General features: G+C 38.8%; 2 protein-coding genes and 2 pseudogenes across 5 annotated transcripts; 3 read left to right on the top strand and 1 right to left on the bottom strand.

Moving 5' to 3' along the window:
* The first annotated feature begins 3,345 nt into the window (after window positions 1-3,345).
* Window positions 3,346-6,893, top strand: LOC120290820 (putative disease resistance RPP13-like protein 1). Its single transcript, XM_039307251.1, has 2 exons — window positions 3,346-5,013; window positions 5,733-6,893. The coding sequence occupies exons 1-2, from the start codon at window positions 3,346-3,348 to the stop codon at window positions 6,891-6,893; spliced, it is 2,829 nt and encodes a 942-aa protein (XP_039163185.1).
* A 181-nt stretch (window positions 6,894-7,074) lies between these two features.
* LOC120290819 lies at window positions 7,075-9,348 on the top strand (annotated as a pseudogene).
* Window positions 9,349-11,122: 1,774 nt separating this feature from the next.
* On the bottom strand, window positions 11,123-13,434 carry LOC104435089. Of its 4 annotated transcripts, none has more exons than XR_005548368.1 (3): window positions 12,596-13,434; window positions 12,351-12,429; window positions 11,123-12,115 (listed from the first exon to the last, which is right to left on the bottom strand). XR_005548368.1 is itself a non-coding variant. In XM_039306516.1 (3 exons), the coding sequence occupies exons 1-3, from the start codon at window positions 12,864-12,866 to the stop codon at window positions 11,736-11,738; spliced, it is 486 nt and encodes a 161-aa protein (XP_039162450.1). In that variant the 5' UTR covers window positions 12,867-13,434; the 3' UTR covers window positions 11,123-11,735. The 4 variants fall into 4 exon arrangements, 1 of the variants encoding a protein (XP_039162450.1); XR_005548367.1 differs by having other exon boundaries at window positions 12,351-12,750; window positions 12,840-13,427; XM_039306516.1 differs by having other exon boundaries at window positions 12,840-13,434.
* A 2,278-nt stretch (window positions 13,435-15,712) lies between these two features.
* Window positions 15,713-17,211, top strand: LOC120290818 (annotated as a pseudogene).
* The last annotated feature ends 724 nt before the right edge of the window (window positions 17,212-17,935 follow it).

The raw sequence follows: 17,935 nt of genomic DNA, 5'->3' as shown, positions 1-17,935 counted from the left end.
CTGTCCCGGAGACTCCTTCATCCCCTTCGGCCGTTATTATGAGATGAAGCATTCTCCAACTGAAGATGAAGCATACCTATTAGAGTGTAATTTCCTGTATCTCCAGAGTAAAATAAAGCAAGTTGCTTAATAGATTAGTCGGTGTGCGACCCTCTTTTTGTTTTTTAGCCTGAAGCACTTGTTTTTGTTTTCCCTGTGGAACAGACAAAGTTAGCGGTTCTCGATGGTACATGTATAACAAGTACTAAGCTGTCATTGCTGGGTGTATCTTTCAAAACGTTTATCTTATTTGCCAGTCCCAATAATTATGGTCAGCTTTCTTTCTTTTCTTTCTTTCTCTTTTCTGGTCAGAAGTGGTCAGCATGATGCATCACTAAAATATGAGATCATTTGTTGGCAAGAACTTCACATGCTCGTCCACATTGGAGGAGGAATCGAGCACCTTTATAAGCATCCATAATATACTCAAGGTATTCATTTTCTTAAACATTTGGGCAGTTTTAGCACTGTAACTACCACAAAAAAGCCTACTTGGATCGCATATTCAACAATATGCCCAAATCATTAGGATAGTGAGAATTTACGGATGCGTACAAAGCCAAAAAATCCAACAAAACACTTATAAGTAAAAAAAAAAAAATGATTAGGAAATTATGCAATCTGATTACAAATAATGCCAGAATACGTCCCATGTTGCACAAAGCAAATAGGTCATTAAGGGTTGTAATGGTTATCAATTAGTTTAAGCTTTGCATTGGCTCTCAAATGGCAAGAGAATAAACTTTCATGGGAGCACATGGTTAGGACTCCTACGACTCATGCTATAATCCATGCAAGCCTAGTCACAAGCATAAAAAAGAATGTATAGTTTATCTTTGACTGATCCTAGTTTTAATTATGTGTCTCAATTGCCCGCTAATCTAAAAAGAATACCCTAGGCTTCCTCACCCTATATTTTAATCTTTCTCTTCTTTCCAGATGCTGAATTCCCGAGGTGAATTATATAGACTGAAACATAACTTTCTGTTTTCTGTTTAGATGTCTTGGCTACTTTTATTTCAATTGAAAATCCAATTTACCATCCAAGAACATATGTAAGGTTCTATTTCCTGCAGTGACATATTAGTTGATAAATACATATACGTAAAAAATAATAAATAATGATTAGTTACACAAAATATGTGACCAAAATTCTACGTATCCATATCTATAACATATGAGTAGTTGCAAATAACTAACTTGTCTTATATAGATGTGTGCAAAAAAAAAAAAAAAAGAAAAGCTGTAGACTTGCGGAACCCGTAAACCAGCACGGCGGAAAGTTATTATAGGTCGCAACAAGGTTCCAAGTCCCAGAAGTTCGGGAGGTTGAGTACAGCGTAATGCCGAGCTCGGGTTCATTTCCACCATGTACCCATCTTGTACTCGATACCCCATGCCCTGTACAACATACCTATAGAAAGATGCAGGATATCGTGTACAATATATATATAGGTGTCAATACATGTTCATGAGTCGTGTCAATTTAAGGTTATACTAATAATTAGGTCAATCAGAGTACGACCCTTTACTTATTATGTCATAAAAGCTCAACTTGAACAGACCCTGCGTAACCCATATAATTGTGTTTGAGGTATGCTATCATATCTTGTTGAATATTGTCACCCCTGTATATATTTGAGATCAAATTTTAACTTTCTAAATTTTCGTATTGTGTTTGAGTCATGCTATCATATCGTGTTGATTATTGTCACCCCTCTATATGTACTAAACAATTTATAATTTTCTCTTTTCTTTTCAAATTTTTAATATTTAAATATGTAAAATGATAGAAGGAAGCATATTTAATGTTTGTATCCATCCTTAATGTTTTTTCACTTAGGATTATGTTACCATTAGATTGAAAGTGTAACTTATTGTGAATTTACTTGTACTTATGTTGAATGCATTAATAATTCCAATAATGACTTCTTCTTTTTCACTTAATAAAAATTGGGAAAAAAATATAGTGGAACGTGTGGAACCGACAGATTCTATAGTGGTTTCAAGTCTCTATAAGATAAATTGCTGGTTCAAGAACTTTGAATTGGTGCCTACATGGTAGATTTCAGGGGAGAGTAATACCTTATCCATCCGGAAAATTGCGCACCTAATCATACCAACGGTGGGCGATGTAAGAAATGTAAATGAAAGTTATACAATCTGTATAGCTAAGGTTAATTCTAAAGAGGATAATTACACGTAAGAAAAGGAAGGTATTATCCTTCCGGGGTATTTTGTTTTAGGTGCAATATCAAGGGAACCCCTTCCCAGCAATAAACATTTCAAGGCAACCCTTGGCTTTTCTTAAAAAGCGCAAAATAAGCATTAGATATCTCATTAAATTAGTCATCTATGCAAATCCATTTTAGTACGGCACTCATTTTAGCGTTTAAATGATGATTATCAAGAAAAAAAAAACGGAAAAGTAAGTAATATGCTGCTATCAATTAAAATGTAAAATTTCATTTCACTAGTACAGACTATACTACAATTACAAAAAATACTCTATTTGTCCTTCTTTTTTGAACTTTTCCATTTAAAAACAATCGAATCCAACCCAAATACATAAGGCGGCCGAGCCATTTATCATTTAACCCCACGAGGAGTGTCCATGCGCTTTTCCCATATTCCAAGAATATAATCTCTAAATGTTACAAAACAAGCACTTGGACAAAAAGTATTTTATGTTGATGTCTTCGATGTGCATCCCTTGCCAGGTCTTTGTTTAACGTTTTTGGCAGGTGCAAGTCTTTCTCGGACTAAAAAGTTCTCACTTCTGCTTTAAATAAGATAGAACTGAGCAAAAGGACAAGAAAAATTCAATAAGTTCTGGACAATTTCAATTGTTGCTCATCAGTTCCAAAAGATTCAATTTTAAAAAATACATACACATTGAATATAAACCGATGCATAAAGTGGGTACTCTACTAGTGTGTCTTTATATTCTTTGATTTAATTGAAGTTTCTTCCCATTAGCTCTTTTTCACGTTTGCTTCACTCTCTCAACAAAGAAGCTCTTTTTCACGTTTGCTTCACTCTCTCAACAAAGAAGGTACATGATATCTAGCAAAGTTTATAGGGATATTCTCTAAATATTATGAAACAAGTACTTGTGGATGAGTAGTATTTTACTTTGATTTGTTTGATCTCATATATGTATCCTTGAAAGTTTTGATCTGTCTTGCATCTTTTTGGCGGGTGATGGTCTTGGTCTTCCTAGACTTCATAGTTTTCTCTTTCCATTAGCTCACTATCACTTTCCTTCACCATTGCTTGTCATTTTCTACAACAGTTGATTCACCCATGGCCATTGGGGATATCTTTTTGGGTTCCTTCTTTCAAATTCTGCTTGACAAGTTGGCTTCTCTGGGATTGGACTATGCTCAACGGGAAGGAAGTAGCACCACCCTCCTCCATAAGTGGAAGGGGATGCTAGAAACAATCTATGCTGTGTTGGGTGATGCAGAGGATAAGCAATTGAGCGGTGACAATCTAGTGAAGCTATGGTTGGATGATGTTAGGGACTTGGCCTATGACATGGAAGACTTGCTCGATGATTTTGAGATCAAGGCTACTCAGGCCAAGTCGGAGACAGAATCTACAACAAGTAGAGGTCAGTTGAAAAGAAAGTTTTCTTTCTTTAGCCGACCACGCTTACTTGTGTCTAAAACCAAGTTACAAGAGATCAGTGGCAGGTTTGAAGAGATTGTCACCGCAAAGGCTCCCCTAAGCTTGATGAAGAATGTTGTGGATAGATCCCACTACACCAACAAAAGGCTACCTAGTACTTCTCTACCGGAATTTCAATTTTTCGGTAGGGAGAAGGAAGAAGCACAAGTACTTGAATTATTAATCAGTGATGTCCAAAATTCCGATGCTACTCTGAGCATAATCCCCATAGTTGGGATGGCTGGTGTTGGAAAGACAGCCTTGGCTCAACGAATATATAATGATGCAAGAGTGAGTAGCTATTTCGAGAGGAAAGCATGGGTTTGTGTTTCAGATGTTTTTGATGTTCTCGACATAACAAAGACTATTTTGCGGTCAATCACTGGACTGCCCTATGAGGACAAAGATCTTAATGGGCTTCAAGTAAAGTTGAAGGACAGTCTATCCAGAAAGAAGTTTCTTGTAGTTTTAGACGACGTCTGGAATGAGAAGTATGTAGAATGGACATCCCTCTTAAAGCCATTTGAAGTGGGGGTTAAGGGAAGTAAGATCATCATTACGACACGCAACCTTCCTGTTGTTTCCATAACAGGAGCTTTGCCATATCCATTGAAAGAGTTATCGATCGATAATTGTATTGGCTTATTAGCCTTTCATGCTCTGGGAGCAAGAAATTTTGAGAGGCACCCAAATCTTGAAATAATAGGCAATAAAATAGCTGAAAAATGTAGGGGTTTACCTTTGGCAGCAAAGATGTTGGGTGGTCTCCTACGTAATAAAGAGAATCCCGATGAATGGGAAGCCATCTTAAATAACAAAATATGGGATGCAATGATGGAAAAAAATGATGAGGTTCTTCCAGCTTTGAAATTGAGCTATGTCAATCTTCCTTCGTATTTGAAGAGATGTTTTGTTTATTGCGCAGTATTTCCAAAAGCCTATGAAATTGATAGGGATGAGCTAGCACTCTTATGGATAGCAGAGGGGTTTTTAGATGGACAAAAAGCAAAAGAGAATATCTTGAGATTAGGACGGAATTACTTTGATGAGTTAGTATCTAGATCATTTTTCCAACAATCCAGTGTTCACACATCAAAGTTTTTAATGCACGATCTTTTGAATGACCTAGCAAAGTCAATTGCAGGTGCAACGTGCTTTACCTTTGGGGAGTCTTGGGAAGTGAATGATGAAGATGATGCCTCTTTCAAGAAAGCTCGTTATGCATCAGTCATGTCATCACTGCATCTTACATCAAGATGCTTGAGAGCATATGAAGGTATGAAGGTGCTAAGAAGTTTAACGGTATTGCGTGTTGGTGGGAGCTTAAGACAATTTCTATTTCCAACAAGGTGCTACACGACTTGCTATCAAAATTGAAGTACTTAAGGGCATTCTCCTTATGCCATTGTTCCATCATAGAGGTACCGGAATGTGTTGGTGCCTTAAAACATCTTCGATATCTCAATTTCTCTTATACTCATATCAAAAGGCTACCTAAGTCAATTGGCACCTTATGCAAATTACAATCTTTGATCTTAAGAAGTTGTCAAAAGCTTTCTATGTTGCCTCCAGGTATTACAAAATTAGTTAGCTTACAATTTATTGATATTAGAGATACAAAGAGTCTAAAAGAGATGCCGTTGAGTATAGGTATTTTGAAGAATCTTACTATCTTATCCAAGTTTGTGGTAGGTCCAAAGAAAGGCTCACAAGTAAAGGAGTTAAAAAACTTGTCGCGTCTTCAAGGAGAATTATTCATATCCGAACTGCAGAAGGTGGAAAAAGTTAGAGATGCAATTGATGCTAATTTGTTCAGAAAAGAAGGCCTTAGCAACTTATTCTTGCATTGGAATGAAAATTTTGGAAAACTTCGAAATGATGAGCAAGAAGCACGGGTGCTTCATTCTCTTCAACCTCACACTAATCTTGAAAATCTCACTATCTCGTACTATAGTGGTGGAATATTCCCATCATGGTTAGGCAATCCATCTTATTCTAAGATAGTGTCTTTGTGCTTGCAGGATTGTCCTAATGTTACATCATTGCCCTCGCTTGGACAGCTCCCTTTACTCAAGGAATTATATCTTCAAGGTCTACATGCAGTAAGCGTGATAGGCTCTGAATTTTGCGCAGCTAAAAAGCCTTTTCCATCCTTAACAACTTTGAAGTTTGAAGAGATGTTGGCATGGAAGGATTGGTCTCATTATGCCGAGGGCCAAGAAAAAGAAGTCCCATTCTCCTATCTTCAACATCTTGTTGTCCGAAACAATCCTTCGTTGGTTGGGACATTACCTTGTCAACTTGATCACCTCATAAAGCTTGAAATCCATTCATGCCCGCATATGAAAAACTCAACCAATGTAGTTTGTCTTCCATCTCTCAATGAGTTATATCTTGAGAATTGTAACAAAGAGATCTTAAAGAGCTTGGTCAAGCTAACTTCTTTAACCATTCTCAAAATTGGGAATCTTATAGAGCTTGTTTGCTTTGATCATGGGTTTATGAGTTGTTTGGTCAAGCTAAAGGAGCTTCATATAAGACGGTGTGACAAGCTAGCATACTTGTGGCAAGATGGAAATGATATGCAAAATCTTACTTGCCTTAAGGGAGTGATCATTGAAAGCTGTTCTCATTTCACAACTTTTTTGGCTGGAGATAAAGAGACAGAGCTACCTTGCAACCTTGAAAGAATGGAATTGAGGAATTGCATAAGTTTAGAAAAGCTTCCAAGCAATATGCACACCCTCAGATACTTGGGCATTGATAATTGTCCAAAAATCACTGGACAGACTGTTCCTCGAGGTGACCCCAACAGCAATAACCCGATATCTCAACTTGAATTTTTGCGGCTTAGTCATTGTTATTTTCTGACATTCTTTCCGTTTACCAAAGGTAGACCTATTTTTCTAAAGATGCTTCATATTGAGGGGTGCAAGGGAGTGGAGTCGTTGGAAGAGGTCATCGTAAAACCACTAGAATCTTTGACTATTGGCGGCTGTGAGAATCTTGGAAGTCTACCAGAGTGCCTTCAAAGGCTCTCCAATCTAACTCATTTAAAAATTTGGAATTGTCCAACATTGGAGATAGAGGAAATTCCCTTCCCTTCCCATCACCTTGTCGTGGCTTACACTTTGGAATTGTCCGAAGATAAAGTCACTACCAAATCAGTGGCACCATCTTAAATCCCTCCGTACGCTAAGAATTGGGAGTTGCCAAAATATCAAATGCTTCCCTCAAGGAGGTTTGCCTCCCAATTTGTTGTGGCTCATAATTAGAGGGTGCAAGAATCTGAAGCAGCTAGTGAGAGAATGGGGCTTGAACCTGCTTACATCCCTCGAGGAACTGTCGATTGATGGAAGAAGCATGGGAGACAAGGGAGAGAATGTGTGGTTTCCTTCGGAGGACGAGGATGCTTGGAGTCTTCTCTTTCCTTCCTCGCTAACCAATCTTCAGATATTTCATATGAGGAATGTGAAAAGACTATCAAGTGGCCTTTGCAACCATCTCTCCTCTCTCCAATATTTATGGATTGTAGATTGCCCGAAGTTGAGGTACTTGCCGGAGGATGGCCTCTCTCCCTCCCTACAAGAATTGCACATAGTTGGATGCGAGATCCTGAAAGATCGGTGCTCGAAACTCAGCGGCTACTATTGGCCCCTCATCCAAGAAGTCCCTGTCATCTACATTGAGAACGTTCGGGTCCAATGAAGTAAAATTGATCCGCTTTCGCTTCATTTGTAGCTGCCTGATTCATTCCTCCATCTATAGTGAGTTTTCTAGGATTCGGGAAAGTTTTTGGTTTTGAAGGCATCGATTTCTATTCTAATTCCACAGTTCGATGCTTAACAAAAAACTGATTTAGCTCATGAAGTTTTTTCGCATAAGTTTCTGAAAACCATCCACTGAAGGTGAGAGATTGACATCCGAAGGACGAAACGTTTACAGTGCTGCCTCTTGCTATGTTGATGAATTATCTTGAACTCCGCTTGCTGCCCAAAAAGAATGCCTATTTTTGCACTTGAGTGACCCACCAAACAAATTGTGAATGATGATGCACTATGCTTTGCGAGAGAATCTCCAAGTATCATAGTGTTCCACAATCTATTCCTCTACATTTTCAGCGTTTGTTGTATGTTCTCTTCCCAACATCATTTTTTTTGTGCCCTTGGCTCATATCCTGTGGTTGTTTTGCAGATACATTGTGAGGATCATGAGCGAACGTTGCTGAGGTGGGGCTACCATAGTAAATTATATGAGTCATTTGTCCCAAATTAACAAAACACGAAAAAACAAGCTTTCGATTTTATTTGGTGCATCTAAAAAAACCTTTTTATTTAACATATTGTCAAAAAATCCCGAGAAATGCTGGCCCATTTCCTCACTCGAAGTTATATGCTTTTTCTTTATAAAGTTCTATTTTGTTTCCCTAATGAAAGGATTCTGGAGGGGATTGGGTATTTTAATACCAATGGTAGATAAAAACTGATTTTGGTTTGACTTCATTGTGATGTTAATGAGCAGTTCCCAAGTATCAGCCTAGAGGAGAAAGTGACACTCGAGTCTTCTGTTCATTCTGAAAGCCAGAAAAATAGTGTCAATTAACGGAAATTGCGCTACTGTCTTCGTTCCTCAAATGCCTCCTTTCACTTAGATATTTGACTTGTCTTACCCCGTGGCAGATTGTTTGCTGTTGTGGATGACGTCTTCTGCTTGTTTCAAGGACACAGAGAATGTTGCTCTTCCTAAGCAGCAATTTGGATTGAACAAGATGGCTAATGGGATGATCATTGTCACTGAAGTGCATAGAATTCTGAGAGATCGGGCCTCACCCTGCCGAGCAAGTTGTGAGAGACACCAATGGGAAGTTTGCATTTGTGCTCTTCGACAGCTCTTCGAAAACCACTTTTCTGGCCACCGTAAGTAATTTGCATCATTTCAATCTGGGGCGTTGCTCTCTATTTCTCCCTCCCCTGTGATCAATCTAATCCTTCTGATCTCTTAGTCATGCAAGATGTTGATGGAAGTGATCCTTTCTTCTGGGTAAGTGATGCTGAAGGCAATCTTGTTTGCTTGGACGGTGCAGATGTGGTGAAGAAGGGCTGTGGGAAATCTTTCGCACCATTCCCTAAAGGTAATTATTTTTACGGATTGTCAATGTGGCTTCACCGCAGTTTCCTCCATGCATTGAAATTTGAAAATAAGGATGAATGAATTCTGCTGATATTAAGTAGCGTTCATAGGAGAATGTTATATTATTGGTTAACAACAGATGGGTATACTAATAGGAAGTAAAGATGTATAAGGTTTGGCAAGAGTTGGAAGGTGTTAAAATGGTTTTCTTCATCTGTATGCATGTTTTGATGTGCATTTTCACCTACAATGTTGCTCTTCCAATGGTTTTTGAGTGCCAAATCGTTCACCTTTTAACGTTGCCTTCTTTTCCAACTCAGGATGCTTCTTTACTGGCTGCAGAGGTTTGAGGAGTAATGACCACCCAATGAATGAGGTAAAGTCGGTTCCTAGGGTGGACAGCTCTGGCCAAGTGTGCGGCACTACATTCACAAAGTGGATGCGGAGACAAAGGAGTCCAGCATGCTTAGAGTTGGGAGTGCTGTGAACTGGTCCTCGCATTACTGAGTCTTATGGTTTATGGCCCTTTTTTTACCAGGCCATTATCTATTGAATGGCCTTCTGTTGTGCACTTCAAAGTGGTTAAATCTCTGGATGAAGTTGATTATCTCGAGCTCGAAGAGTGGAGTCCTGCTTGGGCAACCACAGAGTTGGAGAAAGCCGTATTGGGGGTATGAGAATCTGCCTCTCATACTCCGGGGTTGCTTTCCCTATCTTTCCCCTTGAAGTTTCCTGCCAGTTACAAGAAGGTGTATAGATATGGAGAGAAGATTGAACACTTTCAGAAAAGGTGTTAGTTATCTCCTTATGCTGATGCACGTGGCCTCCAAGCTGGATCGAAAGAATTCGATAAGAGGGCCATCGTGGTGATGCATGAGCTACTCAGCTTCACAATGGAACAGAGGTTGGTAACCAATCATCTCGCGCACTTTTGACCAGAATTTTTTATGCCTCAGAAGCTGATGAGACTCTTGTTGAAGCATTTTGGCATCTTCTATGTCTCTGGGAGGGGGAAGAGGTTTATTGTGTTCTTGGCATCTTCTATGTCTATGAAGGTGCAGAACTGATTCAGAAATATCCGCTGGTTATTTGAAAGGAAAAGGTCATAAGCCTTATTGGTCATAGAGAAAGGAAGAAAAAGATAGAAACTTTTACGGACTTATTGGATATGGCAGAAAATGATGTGCTTGAGGGTGGTCCTGGGGATGAAGGCATTCCAATGCAGCTTGACCAAGATGAAGCCATCAGTGAATTGGAGGATATCGCAGGTGGAGACAGCTCCTTCATGGATATTAGTGAAATTGACCATGCATACAAGCCTCATGATTCAATTTAAGGTCAAGTGTTCTTGTTCGAGCTGTCAAGATAACTTGCTTTTTCAGTCTTTTTCTTCACAAGTTCAAAGTTTTGAGCTTCTTTTGTCTAGATTTAATTAGACAAACTCGCATTTACATCTGTAAACACTAAACCAATATCAGGCTGATCCGGCTTATTCCTCATTTGTCCTGAATATCGCCTTTGAAAATGGGAAGACTCGTTCTTTAGTTTGAATGATAGATAGCTTTCCACAGGTTTTTTCGGTTCTTCCTTAGGAAGACTCGTTCTTTAGTTTTAGATGGCTTTCCACAGGTTTTTTCGGTTCTTTCTTATACCTCATTGATAACATAAATTGTGTTCAGGATTTGTTACATGGGCTAGCATTTGCTGGACGCCATTTTGCTAAAGAGTTCTTTTACTTATCAAAAGAAAATTATTGCGAATTAAATGGAGATGATGTTGGGAAATTAGCTTTCAAATATCGTGACTAGATTTCTTCTTGGGCTAAAAAAAAACCATGATATCCACAAACTGTTAGCCTTAAACCAAACTACTATTATGTGTAGTTAAAAACATATTGCACTAAATAATTTTAAATTTTTTTCTTTATGAAAAACCATATGACAAAATACTATGGTTGATAAATTTCATTTTATTTGAAGTTATTTGAAATGATATTGAATAACTTGCTTTTGGTTACGTCTCTTCTCAAGCTTGACGAAGTCCTATGATCTTTGAATAGCATGCCATGCTCGATCAACCTTCTAAGAGCATATAAGGCTGTATTATTTGCATTCGATTGGCTAAACATAAATAGAAGCAGCAGAAAGGATACTTCCGCCTTACCGTTATGATATATTTTGCATTTGATGGACAAAGGTCACAATGTAGTTGACAAATCTTTTGGGTCACTATCACGGTTAGAGAAAGTATTTTATATCATTCATGAGCGGTTTGTTGTCGAGCACATGAAACTTAGGGACAAGCTATGACAAGGGCGACAAAGTGTCCATTGCAGAGAAAGGAAATGAACAAGTGCTTGGGAGCTCATTATATGCCTCTAGCTGTCAATACGATGACTAACATCAAATTGCAGATTAACCAAAAAAAAAAAAAAAAAAAAGCATTTCGCCTGCCTTCCTGGTTGGAGAGACTTCTTCGGTCCTTAGCATCAGCAATGCCTCCTGGTGTTATCTGAAAAACGTGTGTTTGTCAAGTTCAACATGGATGGAATAAATCTCAGCTCTTGCTAAATTTTCTGACAAACTTGAGTGATGGTCTGGATAGATGTGCATCATCTACATAACAGCACAGCTAATAATAATATGCCAATCCTACAGAGGAAAATTCCCGATATCCACTTCTTTTTGTTTAATTCCTCCACACAAAATTCGTATTCAACGTGTTCATGGATCTCCAAGCAACATCAAGTATACCGTGAGTATCATGCTTAAATCAGGTCTCCGCCTATCCCTATGTTGACTAAGTATACACTGTCTCACAGATTTTGATATAGACTTCCGGACTTTCACTTGATCTCCGCAGTATGGTCTGATAAATTTCAACGAAGTATATAACTAGAGGAAGATCTGCAGTATGGCATCACCAATGGTTGGGTATTTTGTTTCCATAGCACAGGCTGCGCATGTAAGTACACTGCAAGTATACTGTTCAAATTCTGGTCTCCACCTATCCATATATAGACTTAGTATCGACTCTCTCCAATTGATAAAAATTTCTAGATATTTTGTTTGGTCTCTGCAGTATAATCTGGTAGATTTCAATGAAGTGTATGGCAAGAAGAAGGTCCGGCACAAAAAGGATGTAGCTTCAGCTTTAGGTAGGTTTGGGGCTTTGAACACCTTGCAAACCCGCTGCTCACCTCTGCCTTTCCTAAGCATCAACCTAATTGTGGCTGCATGAGCCAGAACATGCCCTCCTGCAGGTTTCTTTGATGCTGAAACAAATAAATCTAAGTCGTCAAAAAATTACCTTTTTTCCTTAAATAATGGACTGCAGCTACTGTATGCATCACTAGTTTACACCAAACAGTTATTGGGATTTACAAGAACTAGCATGAGCTTAGTGCTATCCCCAAATTACAATTTTTCAGTGTGCAACCATCAAAGGGCTAAATTGGATAAGTATTAATGAATGCATGACTGCGGGAGAAATGAGATGTGATGCAGTACCTTGATTGGTTATGCACACCGCCACATTAAATTCCTTAGCTATCTTAAGTAAGCCTGAGAGCACTTGTGCGAATTTTTGCTGCAATTCGGAATTTTTTAGTGTCAAACAAGATAAGCTCAAAAATCACAACTCGCATGATTTGACGGTTACAATGGACCTGGCTCTTTGCAAGTTCTCCCCTTCCAATAATACCCATTTGAAAGAGAGGGATCATCGAATACATAATCTGAAAGATGTTACTCACCTAAGGTCAACCATCCACACCTCACAAAATGTGTGCAGTTTCATTCTCGAGCACTGTCTTATTAGTAATCTAAATGGTTCTTCACACATTTTGGCATCCAAATCAAGAAGCAAATCTTACTGATGCTCCTAAGTATAGACACGGGCATAAATGATCTACAAATTCATGGAAAGACTAGATTACAGCAAGTACACTAGCCAGAAAAGAAGGAAGAGTTGCCACCAATACGGAAAGCTTAGCTTACATTATCTAGGACTGCAGCAGGATCCATGCCAAATCTCTTGGCAAGTGGTACAATTCAATCACCGCAACTGCAGGTGTACCAAGTTAAGGAAGTGCACATGCGCTTACATGGACAGACGGCGTTTATGAAGCACAAGCAGCTTTGTCAAGGTCAAGAAAAATACAGACAGATTATAATAGCATACAAAGTTCCTTTTGCTTCCTTTTGTGTCGATATAAGCTACCTTGCCATTTCCTCCTCTCATGTGAGTTGGCAGCTGAAAATATTTTACGAACATGGAATCCACAAACCATTAATAAAGAATGATTATAAACAGGGGTAAATACTGTTGTAGGATTTGCAAATAAAGTAGAGTACCTTCAAGCATCACATTCGACTAATGATCAACCCAAGTCGGAGTCCGACAATAATTAAGGCTTTTACTCGGTTATGACATGGCGCAAACTCTTCTGGCCTTTTTCCTGCTTGGTTTGAGCCAATGTACATGCGTTCCAGTATACTGACTGCAGATTACAGAAAATGAGAGTGCCATACTTCCAGAATCACCTAATACACACATCATGATGCCAAGATCACCCACATCTTTATACTCCATAGAAATTCAATAATTATGTTACTATTTGGCATTTTCATCAGGAAAAAAAACAAATGCAACAGAAGTTCAAGACAGAAACCTAATATCCAATTCAGACCAACCTGGGAAGTAACACACAGCGTATACACAAGCTGTGTATTCCCAGACCTGAAGTGACGTCAGCAACATTTTCTGAGAAAGCTAATTAACAAAAGCAACTAAAAGTTCATCAAAGGTAACGTTATTGGAGTGGACTGTGATTTTCACCCAGGTTCGCCAAATGCTTCTGTAATTGCCGGAGTTTCAATACCACCTGTAAAGATTGCCAAACCGGTGAAATTTGTTTTCGTTGAAATGCATGGAGAGAAAGACACACAGTCTGCAAAAGAAAGTCTGTTACCGCCTAAAAGCTTATCAAGGGCTTGGCTTCCAGTAGTCGATTCTCTCCACATTATTCTTCACTTTGCTGGATTTGAGCGAATCAGAATCGTCCTTCAACGAAGACTCGAGCTTAACCATCGCGTTAAACTCTATGTTTTCTGGTGAATGTAGAACGTCAGGACAAAAGCATTTCCTAAATGATCAATGGCAATCTAGCGTTCCAACAGTCTTTATTGATGAATTAAGCTTGGGACATTCGTTATTAATCCAGCTACGTGACGAATACACGGAAAATAAGACGTACGATGGTGCAATTCCAAGGTCACGTAACATAAGGAAGGCTGGAATTGCTCTCGTATGGTCAGAAGACAAAAACTGAAAAGTGAGAACTACTGCACGCGCAGGAAATCACAGCAAGTTCGAGAGAAAGCTCGAGATGTAAATCACGACAATCACAGCCATAGCTTCATCGAACCATTTGCATCATCAATTTTAACTAGAATGAAAATCACGATAATCAATGAATCAAAGATGAACAGAAAGCGATCAGATGAACGAGAGAGAGTTGCCTACACCCTGTTCTGCCGTAACTTACGTTTGTCGATCGTTTTGAGCAGGTCTTCTGCTTCGTTGTCGACGTCGTCTCTTTCCATGATCTTCTGCTCTTTGGCTCTGAACATCAACGAGCGAACACGAAACGAAACTCAGAATCATCGTCGCCGGCGATCGCGCTGTGGAAAAGGACATGAAATCTGAAATCAAAAGCATCTTCGACGAGATCGCTCTGAAACTCAGATTTTGAAACGATCGAAGAGGGAATCTTTCGAATTTGGCTCTCGGCTTATTTTTCTTTTTTTTTTTTTGACTGAGTTTCGTTAAAAGAAAAATTTATCAGATATTGGTTTGATTTTTTTTTTTTTTCGCATTAAATAACTCAATTTTCTATTTAGCTCCGCTTTATATTCGTCTTAATCCCGTTTCGCTTATGATTTTCTTAAATTGGACTGAATTAAGTTCTTGGAAAAGGAAAAGAATCGATCTATATTGTGGTCAATACTTGGTTTAATTGCATTATGTTCAAACTCCATGCTTATCATTCATAGAATCATGCAAATATCAATGAACAATTAAGTTATTCAGAATAGCTTGCTAAGAACTTGCTCGTGACTGGTTTGATTGTGCTACACCTAAGTTGGCACACATCCTAAAATTTGTAACTTGGTGATTCAATAAAAGGTGATGAACATGGAGCATGTGTTTTCTTTTGTTGAACATGGAGCACATTTAATGCCTAAAATTTGATTTTTATTTAATATCAAACCCTTTCGACTCCAATTTACAAAAATAGGGAAATTAGAATTAAAATACAAAACCATTAGTAATCTTCGACATATTTTTCCTCAAATTTTTCCTAAAAAAATTTGTCCTTTTACATAACTTTTTAAACGTGTGTATAATGAGAGCAAACGTTCAGCTATTTACAAAAATACGAGATATAATTTTTTGGTTTCGATATGGTTCATTTTTTTAAACTAAAATTTATCGTGATTTTAAATCGGATTTTGATGTAATCTTAAATGCCTCAATTTTACAATTTTTTTTTAAAAAAAAAAAAAAAAAAACGCACACACTCACGCACACGCACAAGAATATCGCTATTTATAAGACCCTCAAGCTCCTTTAATTATTAAATCAAAATATCATCTCTCCCACGACGAGAACCGCAAAGCCCAAAACGACAATCCGTTCCGTCTATACCGCACGTTCCTCTTCTTCGCGCCTCGCTTCTTCTTCTTCTTCTTCGTTCTCCGCACAAGCCCCGCCTGAAATCCCAACCAGCTTCTGTCGAAGTCGAGACTGATGCTGATCGAGTGATCTGAGAGAGTTGGTAATGTCGCATTTACGGTGATCTTCTCGGATGTTTTTGTCTTGGGCTCTTGTTGTTCCTAGTTCCATTGCACGTAAGCCGTTCGATGTTTGTCCTGATTGAGAGGCATTTGCTTTTCTTGGGCTTGTTTCTTGGATTTGGAGCGAGGCATTACCATCTTGACATGACCCGTCTTCAAATCATTGGTAAAACCGTAGCTAGTGCTTCGCCTACCCTGAGAAGAAACTGGAGTGTTGGTGAGATTTTACTTAACTGGTCGCAAGTGTAGATTCATGACCACCAGCAAGAGAGTGCAAGATAGGAGCAAGGACAATAGGGTCCCTGATCTCGAAATTGCCACTGAGAAGCCTAAAGTGGTGTCAAAGGTGTTCGTTTTGATGGAAATGTTGAAGAAGGAAACCGAGATGATAATCCCTGTGAGGTCGCTGGATCTATACCCAAGCCAAACGGGATAGTGGATTTTATTCGGAAGTCACCAAAACTGTTTGAGTTGTATAGGGATCAGAAGGGGGTATTGTGGTTTGGAATTGACTAAAGAAGCTGCAGACTTGCTGAAGGAAGAGGAGAGATTGATTAGGGGACATTCTGGCACGGTTGTTGAATACGTGACTAGGATGTTGATGATGTTGGTCGATAAATGGCTTCCTTTGGACAAAATCGCTCATTTCAGGAGAGAGTTTGGTTTGCCAGCTGATTTTAGGAGCAAGTGGGCACACAAGTATCCACAGTACTTCAAAGTGGTTAAATCTCCAGATGAAGTTGATTATATCGAGCTCATAGAGTGGAATCCTGCTTGGGCTATCACAGAGTTGGAGAAGCCCATATTGGGGGTATCAGAATTTTCCTTTTCATACTCCAGGGTTGCTTTCCCTATCTTTTCCCCTTGAAGTTTCCTGCCAGTTACAAGGTGTGTAGATATGGAGGGAAGATTGAGCACTTTCAAAAAAGGCCTTACTTGACTCCTTATGCTGATGCATGTGGCCTTCAACCTGGATTGAAAGAATTCAATAAGAGAGCCATTACAGCAATGCACAAGTTACTTAGCTTCACAATGGAAAAGATGTTGGTAACCAATCACCTCACGCAGTTTTGACAAGAATTTGTGATGCCTCAAAAGCTGATGAGACTCCCATTGAAGCATTATGGCATTTTCCATGTCTCTGAGAGGGGAAAGAGGTTTAGTATGTTCTTCATAGGAGCTTATGAAGGTGCAGAGCTGATTCAGAAATGTCCGCTCGATATTTGGAAGGAAAAGGTCCTAAGCCTTATTGGTTATACGGGGAGGAAGAAAAAGATAGAAACTTTTATGGACTTATCAGATAAGGAAGATAATGATTTTCTAGAGGGTAGCTCTAAGGATGGAGGCATTGCTATGCAGCTTAACCAAATAGAAGCCATAAGTGAATTGGAGGATATTGCAGTTGGAGACAGCTCCTTCATGGATATACATGAAATTGACAATAAATACAAGCCTCATGATTCATTTTAAGGTCATATGTTCTTATTCGAGTTGTCAAGATAACTTGCTTTCTAGTATTCTTCTTCACGAGTTCAAAGTTTCGAGTTTTTGTAAAGATTTAATTAGACAAACTCTACTTACATCTATAAACCAAGTTAATTAATAGTGGACTGATCCATCTCATTCCTTGTTAGTCCTAAAAATTGCCACTGGAACTCCTGAAATCAATGATTCAGAAAGAATGTGCGGATAATGCTTTTGGCAACTCTCAGCTCGCCTTGATGCCAGCAAGGACATCAGAAGTAGCCTATTTGCAATGACTGGTTCATTCTCACTTATTGGTCTGACTTAATGAGTGGGGCTGTACTAATATGCTATTCTGAAGATGAACTTGCCACCCTGCATTTGCATCTCAATTGTTGGGTCAAAGAGATGATTGGGTAGTAGCTATCATGGAGAACACAGCCTCAGCTGCTATGATGATTGACATTCTCTCTCTTGTTGTTACAAATTAGATGCCGAGCTCACCCTGCAGTAATGCCTTGTTCATCACTGTGCATGGATATTCAGGTCCACAATGTGTAGGACTGCCTTCTGCAACATACTTTCATTTGCTTTCTATTCGATTGCATGTTTCGTAGGTCTTGTAATTTCTGTTTAAATTCTCCATGAATCTATGGCACACTCCTGTTTTTGGGTTCTACTAGAGAACTTCCTTTTGTTGGATTTTAGAACCCAACATCAAACAGTAAGTAGTTTTTATTACTCCTTGTTTATGTTGGGCTGTGTTCATG

The sequence above is a fragment of the Eucalyptus grandis genome, chromosome 2, assembly GCF_016545825.1.
Source record: "Eucalyptus grandis isolate ANBG69807.140 chromosome 2, ASM1654582v1, whole genome shotgun sequence".
Classification (NCBI taxonomy): Eukaryota; Viridiplantae; Streptophyta; class Magnoliopsida; order Myrtales; family Myrtaceae; genus Eucalyptus; species Eucalyptus grandis.
This window is presented reverse-complemented; position numbering and strand designations above follow the sequence as displayed.